The sequence below is a fragment of the Gadus morhua genome, chromosome 13 (genome assembly GCF_902167405.1).
Source record: "Gadus morhua chromosome 13, gadMor3.0, whole genome shotgun sequence".
Lineage (NCBI taxonomy): Eukaryota > Metazoa > Chordata > Actinopteri > Gadiformes > Gadidae > Gadus > Gadus morhua.
This window is the reverse complement of record NC_044060.1, coordinates 22,798,977-22,816,561: the sequence shown is the minus strand read 5'-3', so window position 1 is coordinate 22,816,561 and position 17,585 is coordinate 22,798,977. Positions and strand designations below refer to the sequence as shown.

Sequence of the window (17,585 nt, the reverse complement as noted above, 5' to 3'; positions counted from 1 at the left end):
ACAGACTGTAGTGATTGTGCTTAGATTTTTATTACATCTCTTGCATTTGGCCACTGCCATTCTGTAAACCAGGTAATAAATAACAAATAAGGAGACAACAGGAACTTCAAGTGAAGCAGAACATTTTCAACATGTAAAGACATGGAGAAAGAAAAGCGGTGGGGAAGTAGTTCACGGTAAGGGGACCTTACTGGAGACGTGTCCTCCAGCAAGCCCAGAAAACACTATCAGCCCCAGCTCAAAGCATGTGCTTGTGGGCTATCTATGGATTGGTAAAAAGTTAAATCATGAGTTCAAAGTGAGGCCCCTGCACACCGGCAGCAGGGCCCCGCCCTGACCGCAGGACAATCAGGGTGTGTGATGCCACTCATCGGAGAGCTCCTTAAGGCACCTAGAGCACTGAGTTCTGAGCGTCCGCACGGGGCACCTTGAACCTGGGGCAGAGTTATGAGCATCCACGAGGTGCACCTTGAGCCTGGAGCCGAGTTATGAGAGTCTGCATGGGGCCTCTTTAGCCGTGAGCAGAGTTATGAATGTCCACGTGGGGCCATGAAGAAGACAGTAAAACGTTGAATTAGAACAAAGATTCAGCAACAAGGCGAAACAGGTCTCATTTAAATAGAGTGCCATTAGTCTTGATTGTGTATAAACTGGGTTTCTGGACTGGTAGTAGAGTAGAGCAATGATTACAAGTCTAATCATTTCAAGGTGCATGACGACAGGATCAAAGCCGTCTGTGGTCCCATGTTAACCATTAGCAGCTCAGAAGATCGAAACAGGATGGGTGTGTCTCTGGAAACTTGACGGGACTCCAATGTGGTCTACTCCAGATCCTGCAGATTGATGGTGCTTCCGGTGAACTGGGAGGTGTCCGAACCGTCCTCTGGCATCACTGATGATTCCTGGAATATAGCCAACAGAACCACAATCAGCTTGCACAGGACTTCCAGAACACAATCTCTAACCTCATAATATATGCCCACAATACACAGACTCAAACTGCAGCTCCCTGGGAGTTTGACTCCAAACTCGTACAGTGGCTTGTTACCTGTAATATGTTGACAGGCAGGTCGACGGTGAGCTGGGAGTGGGAGCTTGACGGCTGGGAGCTCAGCTGGAAGGCCAGGTGCCCGTCACTAGGCGGGTCATCCTAGAGAACACCGCAGAAACAAACGTCTGTCAGTCAAAGTCTCTCCAGGCGTTCAGCAGCCAGGAGGGTTGTCGTTGACGTCTTACCTGCAGTAGTTGTATCTGAACATACTGGGCCCCAGTGACAGGGTCTCTGAGTGTTAGCCCTCCACTGGCTGCGGTGTGGGCACCGTCGCCATAACGACCACTAGAAGGAACCAACGACGTCGAGGCACTGCCAGCTTTCCCAACCTTGTTTTTTCTCTGGCTCAACCCTGAAGCTGAAGCAAACACAGGGGAGGAAACCATCAGTGGCTGTGGTCAAACGGCTGAAAAGTTCAATGAGGGGGGCATTATCCTGAATCTTTACACGTCTTTACACTCGTCCCTTGGTTACCGACACAACAGCTAATCTTAATACCCCCCCCCCCCCCCTTCTTCAGTCAGGTTAAGGTCTTACAGGAAGAAGCAGGTGGTCCTTTCTGCTTCTTCTTCTTGGCTAGTTGGATGGCCCTGTAGTCCGTCCTGGCTGAGCCTCCACTCTCCTAGCACCCCCCAACAGGAACACACGGTTAGCGAACCTTTATATCATACAGTGAGAGGTGGCGTGGTGTCACGCGGTGCAGATGCTCACCAGGAAGCTGCTGGGAGACACGGCGGGGCTGGTCTCCGGGTTCAGTGGGCTGAAGCCGCTGCTAGGGCCGGGGAACACAAACTGCCCCAGCCCCTTCCCGCCTCCCTCCTGGGGACCCCGGCCCTCGACGCAGTCCAGCAGAGGGCCCACCGGGCCCTGACCGCGTGCTAGCGCCACCTTAGAGGGCGACTGTGCCAGCAGGTCGGGTCCTGGGGCCGGTGGCAAGGAGGCGGGGGGCGGCCCCCCACTGAGCACACTGGAGGCGGCCAGGGGGGGTGAGAGCCCGTGTTCGGCCGCCATCGCGGTATCGGCGGTCTGCATGCTGAGAGCACCCAGGGCCGCCGGCGTGACCGACTGCACGTCGTCCAGGTTGAGAGTGCCCTGCGGAGGCAGCACGTGGCCCACCGTCCCCTCCAGCCCCTGGCTGTGATGGGAGGCCATGTCGGCCAGGATGAGGGGATCGACCGTCTTAATGGGGCCACCTGCCAGGGGGTGGCTAGGGCCCGTCTGGTGGAGGTGGTCGGGCCCGGCCTGGTGATGGGTAGGGCCTGCCTGGTGGTGTTGGTGGTTTGGGGATGTCTGATGGTGATGGTTGGAGGCTGTCTGGTGGAGGTTGTTGGGGACTATCTGGTGGTGTTGATTTGGGCCTGCCTGGTGGTGTTGAATGGGGCTTTCTTGGTGATGGTGGCTAGGGTCTGTCTGGTGGTGATGATGATTGCTGGGGCTTGTCTGGGGGTGGTGGTTGAGGTCAGCCTGGTGGTGGTGGGTGGGGTCAGCCTGGTGGTGGTGGTGGTTGGGGTCAGCCTGATGGTGGTGGGTGGGGTCAGCCTGGTGGTGGTGGGTGGGGTCAGCCTGGTGGTGGTGGGGGCCGAGTGCGGAAGTCACCGACGAAGGGTCAATGGTGAGGATCCCCGAGCTCACCAGGGAGAAGTCTGCTGTGGAGAAGGCGACCGCCATGCCCCCACCTACAGAGGCAACGCCCACACCCAGGCCGGCAGGAGGTGAGGGAACCCTGGGAACGCTGGAGAACAGGGAGCTGAGGTCCAGGTTGCTCAGAGGGTCGCTCCCAGGCACACAGGGCCCTGCGACCGTCGTGGGTGTAGAGCTGACCAGTTCGCTGCTGGGTGTGAGGGTGGGCGTGGCCTCCATCTGGCTGAGGACATCTGCATTGCACAAGATACGGCTCAGTGAGTCATGCCAAGGCAGAATGACATTGGTTTGGACTTACCGATCCCATGAAACACCAAGAGTTTAACGTATCCTGGAGATGTGTGAAAATGCAGTTCATCATCAGTGAGAGGGCATCAGTACTACAGTTGATGAAGCTTCCGTCAGGCATTACATAAAGACGTGGCTGTGGTTGTGACTGGATCAAGGCCCCAACTACAGAAGATAACATTGCGGAGCCCTGTGTGTGGATGCGTACTGACCCGCCGTGAGGTGGTGATGTTTGACCATGTGGCTCTTCAGGCTGCTCCGCGAGGAGAAGTGCTTGGAGCAGTCGGCCACGGGGCAGCGGCTCCGGAGCGCGCCGGGGTCCTGCTTGTGCTTCTTGGAGTGGATATAGAGGCTGCTGCGCGCCGAGAACTTGGCATTGCAGCCTGCCAAGACAGCGGCGGTCTCTCAGCAAATAAACCAACAACAGCTAGAGATAGCAGGCTAAACCCACTGAGTGTACAGAGACACACCCGTCAGCAGCTGTACACACACACCATGCTATACACATTGAATATGAAGAGAGGCATTCACTAAAAAGCACTAAGGATCCCAATTTTCTTTTGAAAATATGACTTTACAGGAATGCTCGCTCAAAATGTTAGCAATGACAATATCGATGGAGTGCGTCAGCAGGGTGCCGTTGATGTGCCTACCTTCGGCATGGCACTGGAAGGGCTTGGTGCCCAGGTGGGTGATGCTGTGGCCCTTGAGGTGCTCCGCCCTAGTGAAGGACTTCCCACAGCCCTCCTCTTGACAGGTGAAGCGTCGGTCGTCGTCGTGCTTCCTGGGTAAGAGAGAGGAGTGGCATGGTGTGGAATAACATGTTAGCGCGAGTTATCGTGGCCCGGATATCAGGCCTTAAAAAAATGACACTTTAACCAGTACATTGTTGGTTTCTTTACCGTTTGTAAAGAAGGAGGTGAAGGAGTTCAAGTACCTCGGGGTCTTGTTCGCGAGTGAGGGTACTATGGAGCGTGAGATTGGCCGGAGAATCGGAGCAGCGGGGGCGGTATTGCGTTCGCTTTACCGCACCGTTGTAACGAAAAGAGAGCTGAGCCGCAAGGCAAAGCTCTCGATCTACCGGTCGATCTTCGTTCCTATCCTCACCTATGGTCATGAGGGCTGGGTGATGACCGAAAGGACGAGATCGCGGGTACAAGCGGCCGAGATGAGTTTTCTCAGAAGGGTGGCTGGCGTCTCCCTTAGGGATAGGGTGAGAAGCTCAGCCATCCGTGAGGAACTCGGATTAGAGCCGCTGCTCCTTTACTTAGAAAGGAGTCAGCTGAGGTGGTTCGGGCATCTGGTAAGGATGCCCACTGGGCGCCTTCCTTGGGAGGTGTTTCAGGCACGTCCAGTGGGGAGGAGACCTCGGGGAAGACCCAGGACTAGGTGGAGAGATTATATCTCAACACTGGCCTGGGAACGCCTCGGGATCCCCCCGTCAGAGCTGGTCAATGTGGCCCGGGAAAGGGAAGTCTGGGGCCCCCTGCTTGAGCTGCTCCCCCCACGACCCGACCCCGGATAAGCGGATGACGATGAGGATGAGGATTTACCGTTTGTGTCGCAGCAGCTTTGACATGCTGGTGAACGACCAGCCGCAGCCCTCAGAGTCGCAGACAAACGGCCTCTCTCCTGAAGGACACAACACATTCAGAGTCAGACACGAGCAGCCTCTCTCCTGGAGGACACAACACATCAGTGGCGGCTGGTGGTTTTTAAAGTGAGGGAGGAAGGACTGCGCGCTTGGTTGCCATTGGCCTGCTTGCACTGTTGGTGTATGGTGGCATAAGAATGTGGGACTCAAGTTGTTTCAGTGTGTTTTGGTGAACTACAAAATAGCAGGGAGGGAGTTATGTGAACAAAATGTATACAAAGCCACCAGTGGCATCACTGTAATTTGAGAAGGAAAGGATGCAAAGCATATTAGTCAAATCAGGCCTACTATTGATTTGTAAAAGTAAATCTAAAAATCTGGGCCTATCATTGGGCCTATTTTTGCCCTCACTGACTGAAGTTATTTAGCTATGTTTATTTTCAGTTACAATTGCTTGTAATGCTACCAGTAAGTCATGCGTACCTAGCAAACCATGTAGCACTCACAACACTGACGTTGCCATTACTTCTGGTGACCTTGATTTTGGGAAGTGGTCTACCTCTTTCTTTGGTCGCTAACTTAGCACTGTAACTGAATGAATGGAATGCTTTTTGTAATAAGACGTTAACAATGTCCTCCGTTTCCAATGTTTCCATTGTGCATTTAGGATCTCACTTGCTCTGCGTCTCTCAGACTGAACACCGCGGCAATGCAGACCGGGTTTGCTATCGACCGCGTTGCCAGATTGGGCAGATTTCCCGCCCAATGGTGATCTTTCCAGCCTAACATGGTTAAAAGTAGCCCAATTAGGTGGGAAATCGGACCAATCTGGCAACACTGCTCAACATCCAGGGATCCTGCTTATTGGTTCATAGCGCAGACGGATAGGTTTTTGCGCGAATCAGACCCCTTAAGGTCCCACCCACTCAGGAGGATTTTCCTCCTCTCTCCCATTGAAACCCATGTTATCCACTGGCCGCCAGTACTTTCGGGAAAATGAATGGGAGTGAACGGTGGCAAAGGGAGGACGTTCCTCCCTGAAGTAATTGTCAATAGGCGATAGGGGGTGCTAATGTCCCTTTACCCAGGGAAACGAACATTATATATTCAAAGGCAATAAAGTAGTCATATTTAAGGGCATTAATTCATTACAATAGTCTGGGCAATCTACATTTTTTATTCTCAACAATGTTAGGGAGGATCTTCCTCCCTCTCCTCAATGGAGAAGCCTACACTGCAACACATACAGAGTCAGACACAAGCAGCCTCTCTCCTGGAGGACACAACACATTCAGAGTCAGACACAAGCAGCCTTTCTCCTGGAGGACACAACACATTCAGACACAAGCAGCCTTTCTCCTGGAGGACACAACACATTCAGAGTCAGACACAAGCAGCCTTTCTCCTGTAGGACACAACACATTCAGAGATTGTGATGGGGGGGCGTACCGGTGTGACTCCTCAGGTGGATCTTGAGCCGACAGGCCTTGTCGTACAGCTTGCCGCAGCCCGGGTAGGAACAGGTGAAGTGGCCCGCTTCCCGGAAGTGGGTGCGGTTGTGGGAGAAGAGGGCACTGAAGGTGATGAAGGTCTTCTCGCACCCTGGAGAGGAAGGGTGAAACAATCCAACACACAAACAAAATGGGAATACATGGCACCATACTCCTGAGAGAAAGGTCCGCGAGGAGAGGACGCGAGGTGAAGTAATCTACACTGACACCAGCTACGGAGGAGACATGATTGTGATCATCGTTGAGAATATTAAAATAGGTAGAGAGTAGGGCTGTAACGATACGCGTATCAAACCGAAAATCGCGATACTCAAAGCCACGAACTTGTCTCGCGGTGTGAGAAGGCAGAAGCGCGATATGCCCTTTCTAACTCTTCGGTCAAATTGTCCGATTGAAATTTGCTAATAATTTGTCTAAATAATAGTCTGCTGACAGCGCCCCCTCCTATCGATGCCGTAAATATGTGACGAGATGCCCTCTCTGTGATCACAGCTCTCCATGGCTACGGAGGATCGCATTTCTCCACAGCCGTCGAAGTCCTCATATGCGATATGAACGACATTTATCCAGAGTGGGCCAAGCGCGAAAGAAATTGCCTGTGTGATCCTGTCTCTATTGTTTTGTGTGATTTGACTGGCAGTTTGTCTGCTTATAGGTCGGAATGAAGCGGCCACCGATTATTGACAGGATGGGTACTTTATTCTACCGGACTCGCTCGCTTCTTCACTAGACACACGCGCTACCGCTCGCTCTCCTCGCTCGTCCACTCACTCGCTGACGTCACTCACACACACATACGCACACTGCCATTCTCGCGCACACGCATATGCTACTCGTAACACTATGCCTCGTTATTGCGACGTTCATGTTTTTCCTCATCTATTGAAAGTTAGGCTATTAAACATGTTGCATTCTATAAGGCCTGATTATGTCATTATTTAAGCTACATAGCCTAATAAGAAGCGCTAATAAGGACATTTGAATAAACCAACCAAACAGTTAAAGGGGCCCTACTATGCCTACCAGCAAAAAGCATCCTCCAACTGCAATCTTTGGTTATTTCTTTATTAATTTAGCTATACTTTAATAGTATTCTTTCGGTTCAAATCTGTTCAGTGTTCCATATTATTTGTTATTTAATGTTACCTTAAGATAATTGGTATTTAAGTGTTGTTAAAATAAAATGCTTGTTAAATTTAAAAGAATCGTGGGATGTATCGAACCGTGGGTCAAAAATCGTGATACAAACCGAATCGTGAATTTGTGTATCGTTACAGCCCTAGTAGAGAGACATGGTGTGTCAAAGGCCTTGCTGCAGGCGTTACCTGGGAAGTCACACTTGTGGGGCCTCTGGGGCTCAAAGTGGGCCCTCTGGTGGTTGGTGAGGCGCGTGGCGCTGCGGAAGCACTCGCTGCACACCTGGCAGGCGAAGGCGTTCTGCTGGGCGTGCACCTTGAGGTGCGCCTTCAGGTTGTACACAGTGGTGAAGCGTCGCCCACAGCCCTCGAACTGGCAGGTGTGGGGCCGCTGCTTGTCGTGGGACTGGAGGTGGCGCTTCAGTTTGTAGGAGGTGGTGAAGGCCCAGCCGCACCCCTCCACCGTGCAGCGGTATGGCCGAGGGTCCTCTGCGTGGTTCAGAAGGTGGATCTTTAGTTTCTGCCGGGTGTCAAAGATGCTGGGGCAGCCGGGTTGGGTACAGCCAAAAGATATGGTGGTTTCCTTCTTAGACCTGATGAAGTGCACGGACTGAAGCTCATGATTACTGTCACAGTCTAGGGTACTTGCGTTTTTCGAGCAGGGGGTGACAAGATCACTCTCTGTTATGGCACATAACGTGCCTACTTCCTGTTTTATAATTGGACAGGAGTCCAAGGAGAACTCGGTCAACGGACAGTCATCCACCAGGGCCAACTCTGAGTCAGCAACAGGCAGACCTGCCCGGGGCTCGTGTTGACTGGAGGAAGCCACAGCCAGCGTGCTGATCTTGCCTATGGATTTGGTGCCGCTGTCATAGTTGAGGAGAACGATGTCCTCGTGGTCCTTCATGCCCAAATGTTCCTTCAAACTGACCATGTCATCATCTGTGTGGACATAACCCTCTGGGGGAGCGGCCAGTGTTAGTATTCCGTTTTCAATCGTCACTATGATGCTTTGGTTATTGATCATGATAGTTCCCGAGAAGGTTTCGTTTGCAGGGCAGCTTGTGGATGCAGTGTCTGCACTGTTATTCTCCTCAAGACCTGATGGGTCGGAAATAAAGTCTGAAGTGTCCATGTTCTCACTGGTGTTCATAACCACCAGGTTTTCTGAAATCAACGGCCCCAGCAGCTTTCCATCTATCCTCTCAGGCCCCACCTTGACCTCCTCCCTCTCAGGGCCCACCTGGTCGGACTGCCGGAAAGCGGTGGCTTTGCCATCTGCAGTTAGAGCATTGAATAGGCTATCAACACACTCGGCTTTCATACAGGCCTTACCGTGGACATAATGGAAATGATCGTTTGGGTATAGAACATTAGTCGTCTCCACATCCGTAGAGTGATATGGATTCATTGTTGAACACTCTTTACCGTTGATCGCTTCGTCCGTTGGAAATAACTCATGCCTCCCGGGTCGTCCCTCTTCCTGAACCAAACTGAACACAACACGGGGCTCCTCAGTGGCTCGGTGAGGGAGAGACGCGTCGAGGCTGCCAGGGGCCGTCCGCTGCAGGGCGGAGCCGCCTGCACGCTGCTGCCGTGAACCCGCAGACTGGAGCAGCTGGGAGTGCATCTCTCCCCCCCGGAGCCGCTGCTCCTCTCCCCCCCGGGGCCGTTGCTCCTCTTCCCCTTCAAAAAAGGGAAACGCCATTTGTATCGCTACATCCCTGCCTTCCACGTCGTGTTTCCAGACGCTTCTTACGTGTTTTTGCGACAGTAAGTCCGTCTCTTTCACGTTCAGTACGGTATCGGTGACCGTAGCGTCGCTCTGAGGAGGATCCTCGCCGTTCGGTCGCTGTTTTCCGACCGAAAAGCGGGCCACGCTGCCATGTTCCGCCAGTGGGCGAAGCGGAGGAGTCCCCGGCCTGCTGCTGGGGCTGTCCTGGTGGGACTGGTCCGGGTCCGCAAGTCCATCAGACCCGTTTTCCTTCGACAAAGAGCGTAAAATGGTGTGTGTGTTCGATATAAGCTGCGACAGAGACGTGGTGTGTGGGGCGCCATGTTGAGAGTGGATGTTCGGGGCACCAGAAAGCCCCTGTATTTCCATCTTGGTATCCCTGTAGCAGCGGCACACGAAGGCCCGCCCTGCGCGGACCCGGAAGTCCACTCCGTACTTTACCGACAGCCCCTTCCGACCTCATTTAGTCTAATGAAAACACGGACTGGAGTTCTGTATAGTGGATTTACGTAGATTTTGGATATAGATCAGATTGGCGAAGTCGCGCCCCTTCCGGTAGAGCCCATGGGACCTATGAGATCGAAAAATATGTATGGGTTTCAATGGAGAGAAAGTAATTATTTTCTGGTCCCAGTCTTTATATGCCCTGGATTACACATATGTTGTTTTTGGATTTAAATTATAATTTTTTATGCAAAGAAAACAAAAAAAATGCGCGAAGAAGTTTGATAATGTTAGGTTTTGTGTGAGGACGCTTTGCGAACTACAGCCCCTTGCTGCTTTCGAGGCGAGATATACGTCACCACCACCACCACTCTGGTACAGACATGACGATCTCTCTGCTCCACTTTGCCGCTTTTTCCAAGGGGAGAATAACAGCATCGAAAGAGAGGAAACAATTATAAGTCGGGGGATGTTGAGAGTTTCAGTCATGCCGATGGGGAGATTGTCGGTCTTGTCCACGCCAGTCGCAGGGAGCATGACGTCACATACGAGACGTGTAGTCTTTCTCGTTGATCTTTCTCTACAGCCTTTTACTGAACTGCACAATAAACGGTCAAACTCTTGAAATAAAAAAATATCATTTAAATCCACAAACAGAATATGTGTAATCCGGGGTATATAAAGACTGGGATCAGAGGATAATTACTTTCTCTCCATTGAAACCCATTCATATTTTTCGATCTCATAGGTCCCATGGGCTCTACCATAGACTCTACCGGCAGGGGCGAAACTTCGCCATTTTGTATAAGTTGACAAGGAATTAATGAATTAATAGACAATGAAATAATTCCCTGTAAATGCTCTGATGTCAGAGCATACAAAGGCAAGATATAAAGACGCCAGTTTTCAGCAGGATAATATTGTTGCAATTCTGTACGTTGCCACAGGATGGGAGTATTGTATTTAAATCCAAAAATAAAAAGGCAAAAAAAAGTCCCGTTGACCCCACTACCGAAACACGCGCGCGCGCACACACACACACACACACACACACACACACACACACACACACACACACACACACACACACACACACACACACACACAAAAGTGTGTATTATGAAATGCACATAGACTAACATTTCCATTTGTATTCATTATTTGATTTCATGTGTAGTGTCAAACATATCCTATGGATTGTGATTTATTGAGTTGAAAGACAATTCAGTGATTAACAACACAGTAACCTCTGTTCACACTTTTCACATATTTATTTGATTCCTAAGCAATTGTACCCTAGTACATACAAATCCATCCATAGCTGTCGCTAATGGAGACTAAAATAACACATGTTAGGAGTTACCATTGGGGAAAAAACTAGGAAGACTATTCACAAAACACTTATTGTCCAATGAAATGTATTTACAATTGCACATTTCTACTTGAAAGTTTTCACATATACCGCACTAGGATGGAAAAGTGATCCGCAGCATTATATTATTGGTCTTGACGGTTTTTACCTTATATACCAGATGTATACAAAGCACAACATGCTTCATCCAAAGAGATCTTAACATGTGGTGTGGCTGAGGACGACGTTCTGACCACACAACGTATTCATGCATGGGCAATGGTGGGAAAATCTGTGGAAACACAGGATTAAAGACTTGAGAAGCTACCATCTCTACAGCTCCTACCGGTGGGAGATAATAATAATGTAGTCTGCTGTCATTCAGATGTAACTAAAGAACTTTTAGAAGACTGCCTCATTAGAAAGAAAGACGCAGACCCTCACAGAGCACGAACATTTAGGAATGTCAAAGTGTTTTCTAGTAGGATTAGATATATGTCTTTATAAACAAACCCTCCAGCAGCAGGGCCAGCAGCTAAGCATGCAACATTACAAGAATATCCTTGCATTGAGTGGTCATATAAAAATAGAATACCTTCGTGCACACACTTTTGGGTTTATGACGGAAATAAGGCCACATGTCCAAGTCCTTTCTGATACAGTACACACTGACCCTACCTTCCAAGAACAATAAAAAAAAATAATCTTCACCTTAACACAAGTTGGCAGTTTCAATGTGAGCGTTAAAGGGGCAGTGTGTAGGATCTATTGGCATCTCAGACCCCCTCCCTTTAAACCAGTCGGAGGTACTATGGTGGCCTGCCCGGTAAGGTGCCAGTAGATAGTTCCAAAATGATCTCTAGTGACAGTGATCCATTTATAAATTGTATTTAGTTATTTAGTCTCTAAAACTTTAGGTCATCGCTAACCAGTAAGATAGCGATTACAATTTAAAACGGTCTCTGGAGCTGTTTGTCCGCTCTGGGTTACTGTACCCCCATGTAGGTACAAAGGGCTAATTTCTAGGTAACGCAAACAAAACAATTTGGATTATTATACACTTTGAACATTTGGATTATTAGGGCCTTGATTATTATTATACTTAAAACATACTTTATTATATTGTATTTAATTTCTGCAAAGTAAATGAAGTCTACACACTGCCGCTTTAATGCATAAATGATGGGGTTCTCTCCACCCCTTTGTTTTACTCTGTAAATATTGTTAATACTAACTCTGCAGTCATTTGTAGATTTCTGTCTTTCCACAGGTCTGTGTGATTGGAAATCCAAGTGGAGAGAGGGAAAGAAAACAACTAGAAGCAGTTGAGTAAAAAATAAGACAAAACAACAAACCCATGTTAAGGATACGGCCGTTTACATCAGCTCTGGAGAAATCAAAGGCGCACAAATGCAACATAAATGCAGTCATGCCTCATGAACGCATCAACTAGTATCTATGGTTGCGTCACATGACTGTTCAGAGTTAACAACTAAACTCAAATCAATATGTCAAAATATCTGGGGCAAGTGGGGAAAACTATGCAAAACAATGTGGGGGGACTTTGTTTGCACCTTCATCCGAACAGATTGACCAACACAATAACATCTACCTGGTTCTCTGTGGGACAGGGAGCTTGACCACACTTCCTCTGCTACATGCTGTGCTAAGTGTGTCTGGTCGCTGAGTTGTGCTTTGACCAGCCATTCAGATTCTAAACCGGCTCAGACTAAACTATCTTTAGCTAGCGACTTGGAGAGAAACACACCGCCATGAGCGGCTTCACAAAGAAGTTAAAACAAATACCAAAATGGTGCATACATAAACAGTTTGGAGAAAACTGGAAAGGACATTTTTTGAAAAATAACTTGTTATATATAGAGCCAGTCTTTGTGAGGATTCTGTACAGTGGCAGTTTGAGAGTTGAAAAAGAGCCCAATTACATGAAAGACCAAGTGAAGTCGTTCAAAAGAACACGTTCATTTACAGCGTAGACTGGCAGATCTAGGGCAACGTTTTCGTTCCGCATTTTCACATTTAGGTCCTTTTCCTATGAGCAATGTGTGGATGTCTTCAAATCGGTCCCTGAGGAAAAATCGAATCACCCCGCCCTATGAAGTCTCCCAATATGTTTTAGACAAATCGCATCCCTGCTACCTCAACAGAATGTACAAACATGAAGCTCACCACCACCAACACACCAGAGAGGGGCCGACAGCGTGGGAACTCTTTGCTTTTGACCGGTGGAGAAAGACAACCCACTCTGCTTCATGCACCACTTGAGGTCATTGTTTAGTAGGGCCAGCTGTCGCCCCTACCCTGGTTCTGTCTTCTGATCAGCCTGTCAATCATGCTGACCATTGCAACGGGGGAAAACGCCAGTTTTCATCCATCTTCCTTAAAAGTATTTTACTAATTCATGTTTGCGAACAAACGTTTGGCACCACAGTGGCCCTTTGGCAATGGTCGTGCCAAAGGGATCCTGGCTGTTCAGTCCAAAGTCCAAGGGAGCTCCGGCCCGACCAAGTGTTCTAGAAAGAGCTCAATAGAAGAAATTGCCCACCAGACCGTGTTTGATTCTCCATGTTTACCTCCACTCTTCAGGGACTTAATTCTCCACCCAGGCAAATATTCTTAACCCCTAAAGACGGAAGTTCAGACACACACATACTGACGCATTCACACACACACATGTATTCACGCATGCACAAACACTCAAACACACACACAGACACACACTATCTCATGCGCACACACACAGACCCACACATACACACAAACACACACTCACACTCACAAAGACGCACAAAGACACTATCTCAGGCACACACACCCACACAAGCACAAACGCACACAGACACTATCTCATGCGCACACACACCCACACACAAGCATGCACAGACACATACACATACACATACACATACACACACACACACACACACACACACACACACACACACACAATCACACACACACACGATCATCCACAGGTGTATTTCAGGCGTGTGTGTTTCTTCCTTTAGCGATGCTGCTGATGCTGGTGGAGGTGGTGGTGGCTGTGCTGTGGGACTGGGAGCCGCTGGCTGGAACGGCAGGCCGTGGTTCGATGGCCCGGCTCCTCATGAAGGAGAGCAGCTGGTCGGGGATCTCTGCCAGCACGTCTTTAGCCAGCCGCGCCATGCTCAGCACCTGGTTACCGGAGCGGTCGATGTAGTCCCGGAACGGCACGAACTGAGACGGGAGGGAAACCAAAGCGTTCAGTTAACAGCGGATTCTGATCTGATCTGTCAGTGGATCTGTTTCAAATCTACCACAATGACGGCCATTGAACTAAACCGGCTCTAACAGGGCAACATGCATCCACCATTAAATGTGTGCACATTGATCTCAAGGCTGAGCACAATTACGACCAGGACTCAGAGAATTGGTTTTCCACTGTGTGCGCGTACTTAGGATACATTTTACACTAACATTGTACGATACATAGATCACCACAAATACCACAAAGTAAACATATTGAATCATTGTTGCTGGTGGTGATGGCCACATGGCTCTAAGGCCAAGAACCATAGAAGAAGAGGAATACATGTAGACTACCTGGACAGAACCATAGAAGAACAGCAGTACATGAAGACTACCTGGACAGAACCATAGAAGAAGAGCAGTACATGAAGACTACTGGACTGAACCATAGAAGAAGAGGAGTACATGAAGACTACCTGGACAGAACCATAGAAGAAGAGGAGTACATGAAGGCGTTACCTGGACGATGTCTCTCTCAGCAGAGCGCCCCCTGGAGGACACTCTAACCTCGTCCCCGTCCAGCTCCTCCATGGCTGCGAGCAGAATGATGGATGATATTTGACAAGTTTGAGAGATTTTAGAGACAAACAGCCTATTGTCTACGAAAGTACACATTATGAACTATTTCTATTGTGTGGTCTCATCGTGATTCTTGCTAAGAACGTGTCCTGACTCCTAATTCGGTATTTGAACAGACATGTTTTATACTTTACCTTGAGAATGAGAAATACTGCAGCCACCACCGGCATTTTATTATACTTGTCTCCTTTCCTTATGCATCGCCAGAGACCAATTAGAAACTTATTTCACTTGCCCTCTCCATATGCAAATTGGTACCTTTAATGTATTTGAGTAGCAGCAGCCTACTCAAGGCACGCGCTGGTCTGAGTCGCTACCCGCCTGCCTGGACAGTATTTTAACTGGGAAACGCTATAGGCTTTCAAATAATGGAGGTCAACCTGATCACTTCAATATGCCTCAAATAGTAGACTGATCCATGTAACGATAAGGTACAAACATGTTCTAGCTATGAAGTCACGAGTGTCCACTGAAGTCGACCTTGGAGGGAAACCAGGGAAACCCTTGGAACTAATCACACCCGCCGTGTGGCTCAGCGGGTCACGGTCTTTCTGCTGCCCCCTGGACCTGTTCACACCTGTCTTCTGAGACATCTCAGCCATTCCAAAGTACCAGCTCATGACCCTGGACCATGATGGTTTCAGGTCCTGATCCCCACAGCTGTCTATGCCCACGGACATGCTCGTCAACTATCGTCATCATTATTTCTTGTTAACTGTGTCTCACATGGACTTTCTGAGTGATTAGCAGACCGAACTATGGGGAGGTTTAGGTAAGGTCTGGAGAGAGGGAGCCGGAGCCTCCTGCTCACAAGGCTGATGCCAATGTAATTGAGGTTCAATGGAGTGAGATGTATCTTTGAGAGTGTGTGTGTGTGTGTGTGTGTGTGAGTGTGGGAGGGTGGGCTTTACTGCATCGCATCACACAGAGATCTGACAGATGGTGGTTAATTCATGCCTGGGAAAAGGGAGAGAGAGAGAGAGAGAGAGAGAGAGAGTGAGACATACAGGCACAGAGCGAGAGAGACAGAGGGACAGAGACAGACAGAGACTAGATGGTAGAGAGATGCAGCAATGAGCTAAAGAGAAATAAATGGAGATACGGACAGCAACAAGACATTGCAACGTTTCTTTTAAATGCCGTGTATCGTGTCAACAACAAAGTGCATTCTCGCCTCTAGATCATGCAGTCGGGTTCTCACTGCCATTTAGAGAACAGAGTAGAAGGATCATATTGGATCTTAAAGCCGACCCTCCAAAACACTGATCCTCTGTGACATTACCTTTCAAAGCGTCTTTCAAATAAAACATGTGTCCTACATGGATATCAACGATTCTATGAAAGTACATTCAATTTAATGATGAAACATCCTGAGCATCCTCTCCCTCAAAATTGTCTCTTTTTCTCTCATCCCGTTTCTTGAGAACCATCAAACTGTGGGTCAGTCTACAGAGGTACCATCCAGCTGTGGGTCAGTCTATAGGTACCATCTAGCTGTGGGTCAGTCTACAGAGGTACCATCCAGCTGTGGGTCAGTCTATAGAGGTACCATCTAGCTGTGGGTCAGTCTACAGAGGAACCATCTAGCTGTGGGTCAGTCTACAGAGGAACCATCTAGCTGTGTCTATGTGGAGGACTTCCACATCCTGGGAAAAGGCGGGAGACTTTTGACTTGCAGGCCATGTTTCACAACACCATCACAAACAACAAGTTAGTTGATGAATCTACAAATTGTATAACTTATAACAACTTTACGCCTTATGTCCTGAAGTTGACCATCTCATACCCCAACTGAAAAGTTTCTAACTTTTTTCTATTCATTTTCAACCTCATATATAATCCAAATCCCTTCAGAGCTTAACCAAGTCATGAGTGCAGCCCATCTCAGGGAATGAACAATACTGCTTCTCATTGCGGTTTTCTGCTTCTCACTGCTGTTTTCTGCTTCTCATTCCTGCTTTCTCCATCTCTTCAATTTGTCCTCTTCCCCTCAGACACAACCACAGACACAGTGCACAGACACAACCACACACACAGACGTTCCCCCTGGCTATGTAGAGCATAATGGGTCCGACTGAGAGCTTGTGTTTGGCCTGGATCAGCTCTTGGTTCTCCCCTCCCCATGCTTGTGGGGTTTATTCTAATCATTTGGAAAATTAAGGTCTGTAGAAACCCTGTGGAGTGAAGGAGACAGCACTCTGTCGTTAGCACAGGGTCCTCCTCAGTGTTTGGCCATCACAACTCCATGGTTAAGTGCCTGGAAACGATGATTCCTATGTTAGCAAACCATCACAGTGAATTGGAAGCTCTATTCTGGGCTGAACCTAGCTTCATAAGGTATGGCTGTGAGGTAACTTATCTGCTCTGATCACACGCTTTTAACATACAAAGCAATCTATTCCGGTGTTAATATCTGTTCAGAAGATGGACTCTAAAGAATGTCTACTCTGTCCTCAAACATTAAAATTGGGCAAATAAACAACCTTTTTATCATTAGCACAATATTAAGAGAAAATCATGATATATTTTCAAACAGAAGCCTTTTCTTATAAAAGTAGAAGAAATTGACAGTAAACAGGTTCCCTGATATGTGTTGCGTTTTTCTTTCAAATTAATCTTGTAGACTACAAAAAATATTCTGACAGTGTTTGAATAATTCGAGCAGATTAATGGTAACGGCTGTGGCATTTATGCACACCCAACAAGGGCGCCATTACCTGTTTCTCAGCTCCCTAGAGACACTCTGAGGAATGTAATTGCAAAGTTCACCGTAACATACTATTATTATACCCAGTGCCAATCAACCGTCCCCCTGCTGAGCTGTTCCAGCCTTTCAAAGAGCACTGATGGGGAAACAAAATGAGGCCTCTAATTTTGCCTTTCTTATATGTCAGAACAGTCAAAACCATTTCTAGAACATTCCAGTTTGGACTCACCTTTATATAT

At 48.5% G+C, this 17,585-nt stretch overlaps 2 protein-coding genes across 3 annotated transcripts in view; both read right to left on the bottom strand.

The window, feature by feature from the left end:
* Positions 1-10: 10 nt before the first annotated feature.
* On the bottom strand, positions 11-9,456 carry si:dkey-156n14.3 (zinc finger protein ZXDC). Of its 2 annotated transcripts, XM_030374217.1 has the most exons (11): positions 8,653-9,456; positions 7,411-8,502; positions 6,024-6,176; positions 4,534-4,612; positions 3,634-3,764; positions 3,193-3,363; positions 1,763-2,925; positions 1,589-1,673; positions 1,237-1,409; positions 1,049-1,150; positions 11-902 (listed from the first exon to the last, which is right to left on the bottom strand). In XM_030374217.1, the coding sequence occupies exons 1-11, from the start codon at positions 9,326-9,328 to the stop codon at positions 822-824; spliced, it is 3,906 nt and encodes a 1,301-aa protein (XP_030230077.1). In that variant the 5' UTR covers positions 9,329-9,456; the 3' UTR covers positions 11-821. The 2 variants fall into 2 exon arrangements, with proteins under 2 accessions (XP_030230077.1, XP_030230076.1); XM_030374216.1 differs by having other exon boundaries at positions 7,411-9,454.
* Positions 9,457-13,742: 4,286 nt separating this feature from the next.
* Positions 13,743-17,585, bottom strand: part of LOC115556751 (copine family member IX) — a 92,020-nt gene continuing 88,177 nt past the window's right edge. The window contains exons 20-21 of the mRNA XM_030374030.1: positions 14,520-14,593; positions 13,743-13,988 (exon numbers count right to left, since the gene is read on the bottom strand). Of these exons, the coding sequence (XP_030229890.1) occupies positions 13,755-13,988; positions 14,520-14,593 (308 nt within the window). The 3' untranslated portion in view covers positions 13,743-13,754. The remainder of the gene's footprint in view (positions 13,989-14,519; positions 14,594-17,585) is intronic.

What these genes read in the sequence shown, in the direction of transcription:
- si:dkey-156n14.3 (XM_030374216.1), bottom strand. Translation starts at nt 9,328, where the DNA reads ATGGAAATACAGGGGCTTTCTGGTGCCCCGAACATCCACTCTCAACAT. An exon ending in ACATCACCACCTCACGGCGG is followed by an intron (nt 2,926 to 3,192) that starts GTCAGTACGCAT and finishes TGTGCAATGCAG; the next exon opens with ATGTCCTCAGCCAGATGGAG. An exon ending in AGGACCACCTGCTTCTTCCT is followed by an intron (nt 1,410 to 1,588) that starts GTAAGACCTTAA and finishes TGTTTGCTTCAG; the next exon opens with CTTCAGGGTTGAGCCAGAGA.